This window comes from Indicator indicator, chromosome 33 (assembly GCF_027791375.1).
Source record: "Indicator indicator isolate 239-I01 chromosome 33, UM_Iind_1.1, whole genome shotgun sequence".
NCBI lineage: Eukaryota > Metazoa > Chordata > Aves > Piciformes > Indicatoridae > Indicator > Indicator indicator.
Window position 1 is genome coordinate 8,116,294 of NC_072042.1, and position 8,901 is coordinate 8,125,194.

At 55.5% G+C, this 8,901-nt stretch overlaps 1 protein-coding gene across 1 annotated transcript; it reads right to left on the reverse strand.

Moving 5' to 3' along the window:
* Nucleotides 1-1,473: 1,473 nt before the first annotated feature.
* Nucleotides 1,474-3,323, reverse strand: LOC128977728 (cbp/p300-interacting transactivator 3). The gene has a single exon (XM_054395382.1). The coding sequence runs from the start codon at nucleotides 3,321-3,323 to the stop codon at nucleotides 2,712-2,714; it is 612 nt and encodes a 203-aa protein (XP_054251357.1). The 3' UTR covers nucleotides 1,474-2,711.
* Between the last annotated feature and the right edge of the window lie 5,578 nt (nucleotides 3,324-8,901).

The window sequence follows — 8,901 nt, forward strand, 5'->3', positions numbered from 1 at the left end:
ATAGAAGGCAGGCAGCACAAAGAGAGGTGCCCCAAACTGCACATAAACCAAGGCAGCATTAGAAAGGAGGTGACCACTGGACTGAGTTACTCAGCCAAAAGCAACAGGCCTGGGGCAGAAATGTGGTTTTGGCCTGGGTTATGGAAGAAGCCACAGAGGCTGACCACAACTAACAGTATTTTTGGGGGGGAATGACAAGGTAACACACCTGAGTTCCTCCCTGCTCTGAAGTTTGCATTTGTATGAAAGCTGACATTGAAATCAGCTCACAGAGCCTGATGGCACAGACTCCCCAGAAAAGCCTGACTGGGAAGCCTCAGTCACTCTGCATCTCTGCTGATATCAGTTCCCCTGCTCCAGCTTTAATCAACAGTCCCTTCCCACTGCACAGCCCCAGGAGGATGCACAGACAGGTCCCTGTCCCATTTGCACCAAGTGCCAGGTGCTGCTTAAACAGAAGTCTGTTCCTGGAAAGGCTCTGCAGAAACTGCTCAGGTTGGCAACCCTGCATCTGTGGGCTGGACACAGCTCCACACTTGTAGCTGGGACTCAGTGGTAAGGCAGGCAGCCTGCACTCCCCACGACCACAGCTGACAGCCTGGAACATGCCTGGTTTCTGGGGTGCAGCTCCTCTTACTCTGAGGAGTAAATTCAGCTGTCAACTCCTTGCTTACCTACAGGCTGCTCACCAAGCCATCTGCTGTTCTGCAGCTGCACAGAAAGAAAAGAAAGCAAAACTCTCCCAGGTCTCAAACCCATGCCCATGGAGCTGACAGTCCCAGCAGGGCTCTCCCTCCCTGCCACACAAGCCCTGCCATTTAATTTCTGAGCAGCTCTCTAGACTGCAGAGGCACAACCACCAAAAGGGCAGGACAGAATGTCAACAACTGCCCTGAGCTGTGTCAGGAGGAAGGCCAGGGGACACTGACAGGCAATGCAAAGTGTGCTCAGGGTGCTCCAGCTGCTCCAATATGAGCATCCACAGCTGCAGGGCAGGAAAGGGACACATGGGAACATTCCTGAACTCTGCAAAAGGACTACCTGAGAATCCTTTAAAAAGAAAAGCCTGTGCTCTGGAAAAGTAGATCAAAGGCTGTCTTGATTTGTAAAGCCTCTATGGTACAGAAAAGTGCAGCAGAGAGCTCTTGGCAGAGCTGTAACCCAGCCAGCAGAGCTGCACTTGGGCTGAAAGGAGTTTGAGTGCCTTGGGTCAGGCAGCAGCAGGGCTCAGGCAGCAGCCATGTTAGGAAGGAGCACCTCATCCTCCCAGCCACAAGTAAGGACTGACTGAGTCCAAGCATTAAGCAACAAACACAGCCCTGCCAACTCCAGTGTCAGGTGGGCATCACTGGGGCCTGGGCCCACAGCCCAGGAGCAGAAAAACCTTCTCCCTTGTGCTCACCACTGCGCCTGAGCCAGAGCCCAGCACCCAGCACCAAACAAATGCACACTGGAGAGAGATTTCAGCTTTTATTTGCAAATCCATCTGTACATTCTCGCCGGGTTGTTGAGTGGCAGCTGCCAGGAGCTGGCAGCAGCAGGGGGCAGCAGGAGCTAGGAGTTACCAGGAGCTTTCCACAGAGCCTGGAAACAAGAGACAGCAGAGGAAACAAAACCCCTTGAGCTTTTACATTTAACCTTCTCCGAGTAAGGGAGTTAGAAATCGAGTCACCGTTATCATGTTCAGGAAGGTGTTGGATTTACAGCCCTGTGCCTTCAGCAGAAAGCTCTTGGGCTGGAGTGGCTGTCTGCAGAACAGCTTGAAAACCATCCCAGCCTTGATTTTTTTCCCCTCTTTTCCCACTGAAGCCAGCATCTTAAAGCTGCAGTATTCTCCATGCATCCTTCCCAGCAGTGCCAAAGCCAAATAACAAAAGGAGCCCTTGCCAATAAATAATCCTAGGAAAATAAATAAGATTTGATCTGGAATATACAGTTCCATGGTCTTTATTTGGTTTCAGAGAGGGGAAGAAAAGTGGAGCTAGACTGCAGCTTTAAGCTTTATGCTCGAATGAAACTCAAAACACTTTGTAAATTGTTACAGTTGATTTGCTGTACAGGTTGGAGAGCTGAAGTTCCACAGAGAGCACTCAGGCCCAGCAGCACACCCTGCTCCAGGCTTTATTTTGCTCAGCCAGTTCAAACAGAGCAGCCTGCTGGAGAGCTGCCCCTTCTCAGCTGAACGCACCAGACCCCAGACCTAGTTACTGTCAGAGTAAAAAGGTCCCAACAAGTATCCAACCCCACCCACGTCTGCAAGGGTTCAAACCGTGCACCAGGGAGAATCCCCTCTCGGGGGATGCTTTAACTTCACTGCCCACACAGAATTCTTGAGCAAATCCAGCTACTGGCAGGGCTGCCAGCTGCCCCTGGCTTCCTGCTCCCCAAGCCTGCTTGTAGAAAGTCATAAATCCATTATTCCTGCTTAAGCCAGAAATCCTGTTAGTGCCCTTTAGAGGCAGCTCTACGGCAAGAGCTCTTGATCTGCTCTCTGTCCGGGGTACTCATACCCTGCCCGGGAGCTCCCGCACAGAACAGCCACACGGAAGAGAAAAGCAATCCATTGCAAACCAGTGTCCGATGATTGTCTTTGGGGGAGGTCAGGAATCCAGGACAGGGCAAAGCAGGGGAAGGGAGGAGGATGGTAGGTGGAGAAGGAAGTTGGAAACAAACTCAAAACCACCAAGACGCAAGGAGGAGCTCAAAGCCCCTCAACAGCTGATGGCACTGGGTTGCTGTTTGCTAACAAAGTCTGAAATTAAGTCAAACTCGTTCTGTCCTAAGAATAGCTCTGGCAGCTCCTGAATCCGGTCCAGCCCCAGTTCCAGCACAAGGGATGTCAAGACCTCCTCATCTATGAGATCAGTGTCCATAATGTTCAAGTTGAGTGCCGGTGAGGGCATGTGCTGCATGCCTGGGTGCTGGTTGGGTCCCACTCTGTACTGCTGGGCTCCAGCTCCCATGGGCCCATTGCTCATGCCTAGTGGGTGCCCCTGGTACTGGGTGTTGAGTTTTTGTAGGTGCATGCTGGCCATTAGCTGCTGGGTGCCCACCGGCCCCATGTACTGCTGCTGCCCGGGGCCGCTGAACATCATCGCGTTCTGCATCTGGTGGTGTCCCATCTGTGCGCTGAGGTTGGGTCTCGGCCTCATCGCACCGTCCATGCCAGCCCCTCCGTAGGGCATCATCTGGCCGGCGGCAGGCAGCGTCCTCAGCACATGCTGCCCGTGCTGCGGGGGTCCCTGCAGCCCGCTCACTCCCATGCGGTAGCTCTGCAGCCCGGTGCCACCGTGGCTCATGGACATCATCATGTGCTCGGCCATGGCTCCAGGCCCCTGCACGGCGACACACGGCTCAGGGCAGGGCTGCCGGGGACGGCGCCGTTTCTCACTCCCGTCCTTGCCGGCTCCGACCGAGGACCCCGCAGAAGCCGCCGCCTGCTTCACGCTGGGAGCAGGGCGCCGCGCTGCGCTCTCCACCAAAGCTGGGCTGCTGCCCGCTCGCTGCCGGCGCACAAAGCTCGGAGCCGAACGCTCCGAGGAGGCTTCTGCGCGGGCGCCCCGCGACCGCCCCGGGGGTCCGGGCTGTGCCCGAGCGAGTACGCACCGATCCGAAGCTCCGGCGGGCAGCGGCTCCACGGCCAGCAGCGCCACTCACTTTGCTCAACCCCACTCACCCTGGGTTGCCCCTCGCGTTCCCGGTACTTAAAGGGCCGCGGGCAGGGGCGGGCAGCCCGGCCCGGCCCCCCGCCGCCCATTGGAGCGCGGCCCGGTGCTGCCCGGCCCCCGACGGGGCGGGCGGGAGCACAATGGCCGGGACGTATCCCCGGCTGGTGGCTCGGCTGCCGGTGGGGCTCTCCGGGCCGTGTCCCTGGCTGGCGGCTCGGCTGCCGGTGGGGCTCTCCGGGCCGTGCTCGCAGCACGCCCCAAGTCGCGACACAGCCCAGCCGGGGGGGCACCGGCAGCTTCCCAGATTCAGGGCATTTCTGTTGGCAAATCCTCATTGTCAGGGCTCTGGGAGCGGGCTCTGGGTGCAGACTCCTTGGGCAGGCTCGGAGGGCAAGGAACAGGGGACATCCAGGGTCCTCAGCCCAGTGCCCCCAAGTTTCCCCCTGATACCGTAGTGGGGGTGAGGAGGCCCTCAGTGCACACTGTTCCTGAGCAGGATGCCAAGGGCAAGGAGCAGGAGATGGCTGGGAATAGGGGCAACGTCCCCAGCATGCTGGGCTGGGAATCCCTGTGTGGGCACCACAATTCCTCCAGGGATACTCAGCTGTGGAAAACTTGGATCAGCTCTGTCAATCCTCCACTTATCTGCCTTGGAGTAAGGCCTGGGCCTGGTGTCTGGGGCACCTCAGGGAAGTCCTTCCTGCTCCCAGCACCGGTTTTGAGCAGTGTTTGCTTGCATTGCAGTCACTCTGCTGCCTGAGCAGGGACCCTCTCTGATGCAAACAGCCTAAGGATCGTCTGGCTGGAGCCTTCCCTTTCCTGAGTGTCACTGTCCAAGCCCCCCTGCCTGACCACCTGGCTGGCTGCGGCACAGGTGGCTGCTGTGGAGGTGGTGCTGGGTCTGTCCATACTGCAGGATGTGCACACGGATTTTGCTAAGTGCTTCTAGGGCCACTACACACTGGCCCCTGCCAGCCCGTGCCTAGCTGCAGCAAGGTGCTGGCTGCCATGGGAAGGGTGCTTGATAGCAGTTGTGGCTGCAGGGTGTCCCCATTAAGGGAGACCTCACCAGCCAAGGTGACTGAGGGGGCGTTACCTGTGGCATCAACGAGGTGGTTGGGTACTGAATCATAGAATGGTTTGGGTTGGAAGGGACCTCCAAAGCTCATCCAGTCCAACTCCTCTGCAGTCAGCAGGGACATCTTCCAGCTCAGGTTGCCCAGAGCCCTGTCCAGCCTCACCTTGAACATCTCCAGGGATGTGCCAGCAATGCCCTAGCAGCAAGGATGCACTGGTGCTGGAAAGACAACTGGCTGCAAATCTCTGCTTGTACCATTGACATTGCTGCCAGGTGGCAGAGGTTTGCTGGTGTAACTCCATCCAAGGCCAGGCTGGATGAGGCTCTGGCCAGCCTGATCTAGTGTGAGGTGTCCCTGCCCATGGCAGGGGGGTTGGAACTAGATGATCCTTGTGGTCCCTTCCAGCCCTGACTGATTCTATGATTCTATGATCTGCAACTGTGTCTTTCACCCCTGAGCTTAGTTTTGGCTCCTGGGGTCCCAGTGCAGCCTGCATGCTCAGCCCTTCAGCTCTGCTGGTCAAATTGTTTTACATGGGCCAAGACCACAGCAGCACTGCAGCTCTCCTTAGGACGTGGTGATTTACAGTGGTGGAGGAAAGCACAGTGGTGATTTTTCCCCTTTGCTTTTTGTTTTGAAGGAACCCAGAGAGTTCTTCTGTATTAGTGTCGCATGGTTACCCAGCTGGCAGGCAGGTGATGCCAAAGTTACCTTTGCTTCCTCAGCTGCATTCTCTCTGTGTGCTCTCCTGTGCAACCTTCAGTGACAGCATCACAGATCACAGCTCTGGTGTCTGGAGAGCTGGAGCAGGGCCTTCTCTGGAGTTTTGTGTGTTCTGCATATTCCTTATGCTCATGGACCCTGCTGAGCAGAAGGAAGAGCCAACAAAGTGTTCCAGGTATTGCCAGAGAAGTTGTTTGTAGCTGTGGCTGGAGAAATGAGGGCCAAGTCATGAAGGGACTGAACCTGCGCAGCATGGGCAGCATGGGCACCTTGGGCAAGTGGCCAAGCACACAGCACTGACCTGAGGGTTACTTCCATGGAATATCTCTGCATCAACTCACCTCAAACCAGCACCTTGGAGCAGATAGAGCCCAGGAGCCAGCAGCTCCCAGCAGCCAGGAATGGAAAGTGTCTGCTCTTACCTGGACAGAGCACAGAGCCATTAACCTCCAGGACATTCTGGGAGTTGCTTTTGTTTGTGCCACCTTCTGCCTGGTTAAGTGGCTGGGATGGGTTTCAGTGTTGTTGGTGAGGCTGTAGCTGATGAATCAGTTCGTTAATTGTTTAATGTAATTATGTAATGATTGTTTTTTAACCCCAGAGGTTTTGACCAATGCATTTTTAGTGCTAACAAACACATTCTCACATACTCCTGCCTGCACTTCACAGGCAGATGCACACCCAGGTGAGGAACAAACCTAAGGGGAGTGTCTGCCTCCTCTTTGCAGGTGCATCCAGCCATAAAAACCTCTCTCACTTGGAGGAGGGGAGAGGTGTGGTGTGAAGTGCAGGTCTCAGCCAGGGGCAGGAATTTTTGGACATGAGTAACAGGTGGGAAGGGGCCCTTAGAGAAGTTTGCATTACAGAAGACCCAAGGCTGGTAGGTATCCAATCATTTGGAAATGATTTGGCAGATGGGAGAGCAGCAGAGCTGCTGAACATGAGTGTGGAAGTCCCCTGCATCTGCACTGACTTACATCCCTTCTCCTGTGGGGAGGGTGAGGCAGAGCAGCAGCCAGAAATGGCCAGAGCGTGGTCAGAAATGGAGCTCTGTTGGCTGGGCTCAGCTCTCTGATCTGCCTGCTGATGTCGTCTCCCAGACGTTTCAGCAGCATAACCCAGGGTGCTCTGAAAGGAAGCACTGCAGAAAAGGAGGGGTATGGGAGGCCTTGTGTCTTGAGGACTTCCTTTCCTTGAGCCAGTCAGGTTTTATTTCACAAGGACCAGCACAGACTTTACTACTACACTTCACACTGCCCAGCTGATGGCTGAAGAGCAGAGTTGGGGAAGGGCTGCATGGTCCTGGCGGCATCTCACAGCTGTCTTTTTGGCCCAGAACAAGCAGTGGTTCCTTGTGGTGCTGAGGTCTTGAATATTAAGGACCCAAACCACTGCAGCTGTATGTACAAGGTGCTGAGTGGGGCTGGATCTAAGCCCAGGTTTGCAGTGCCTCCTCCACCTCCCCATGGCCATCAGCCCATGGCCAGCCTGCCCTTCCTGGGGAGGAGAAGAACTGCCTGGGGCTGTCTGCTGGTCAGCCTTGACTGAAGTCACCACACAGGCCAGCCCCAGCAGTGTGTCATTGATGGCTTCCTGAGATGGGACTTCCCCAGGCTGGTGGTGCTGGTGTCTTATCGAGGGTGGAATACCCAGGCTGGAAATTAGTCAGATTTGTGCTGCAGTGCCACCAGTTGGGCTCTGCATGACTGGGGACCTGGAAGCACCCCCCATGGTCTATGTCCTGGGTCAAGGCATGCATTTGGTTGGGCATCAGTTTAGGACCTGATCACCAGCACACTGCAGACCTTTTCTGTGCCCTCTGAGGAGGTGCTTGGAGCCTGCTGTACAGCTTTGATCCCTGATCATCACCCATCCACTGCACAGACCCAGTGGTGTTGCTGTGGTAAAATCACGTCCCCAGAGCCCCCCAGGGATGAGAGGTGCCAGGGATAGGTGTTCTTGGTAAGCAGAGATGTGAGCACTTCCATCTCACAATGTTTTGCTTGGGTCAAAGCTGGCTCCTACAGATTCCAGCTGCTGACCTACACTCCGTGAGTCTGAGAGCCTCCATCTTTGGGAGAACGAAGGAAAAACCAAAGGATATTTTAATAAAGAGCTCTGGCGGATGTGCTGATGAACAGAGGGCAAGCAGAGGATTTTTGAGGGAGTTTCCTCTGACCAAGTGATTTTCACTCTGCATTTCAGTTTACAACCCACCCACTGCTCTGGGGTGGGGTTTACCTTTGCATGGAGATGGCAGAGCAATGTCAGTAGTGATGTGAGCTCTGTGTTTGGGTGTAGATGGACCAGTCTGAGGAACCCCATGACTCAAAGGCTGCTGGATGCCCAGCTCCCACCATCTCCAAAGGTGTGCAGATGGAAGCTAAACCAATTTGCAATATCCTCAGTAAAAGGAGGAGCTTGCCTTTGAGCAGCAATGCCCACAAAAAGCCCTTTTGCAGTCCCCTGCTCTCTGAAGGACACATGCACAGGATGGAAATGTGCAGTGGGGGGCTGGAAATGTGCAGTTGGGGTCTGGAAGTCTCTGGAGGTGTGACCTAAACTGAGGCCCACCAGGAACAACTGCCTGGTGGTGCAGCATCTGGGTCTGGCTGTGGGCATACATGGGGCAGCAGGGTGCATGCATCACTTCCATTTGGCAAAACACTGCAGCAGGCTGCCCAGGGGGGTTGTGGAGGCTCTGGAGACTTTCAAAACCTGCCTGGACGTGTTCCTGTGTGACCTGCCCTGGGTGATCCTGCTCTGGCAGGGGGGTTGGACCTGATGATCTTTTAAGGTCTGTTCCAACCCCTAGCATTCTGGTATCAGCTCAAATGCCTTGGAGCTGTGTCACAAAGGATTCCTGAGGTCTTGCTCTTCCAGAAGATGCCAGCCAGCAGGTGAGCTGCTCCTCCTGCATGCTGTAGCTTCAGCAGCTGCCCTGGGCACAGCAGTTCCCCTGGCACAGCTGCTGGCTGACTGTGGCACTTGGGAAGAGCTTGGGCTGGACCAGCCTGGATCCAAATCACTAAAGCTTTTGTTCCATGATGGCAGGAAAATGCCAAGGGCACTGGGTGCCCCAGGGGGCAGCTGTTAGACACCAGGACAGTCATAACGTGGCAGCAACCAGCTCCCTCCTGCCTTTATCTGCCCTCACTCAATCCACCCCTCAGCAGTACCTACGTTTTGGGTACTGGAAGGGCTGGAGGGGTTCTGAGGAAGATGAGGGTGGGGATGGGTTTCAGCTGCCACAGCAGCTCTGCAGCCCACAGCCAGCTTCTCACTGGTGCCACAGGCCCCTGGAGAGAAAGAGCAGCCAGCAGCCAGGCACAGGATGGCCACACACCTCTGCTGGACTCCAAGTGGCCCAGAGCTCACATTGCCAGCTGCTTCTCCCTTCTTGCTGGAAGGGTGACCATGGTCTGATTCCT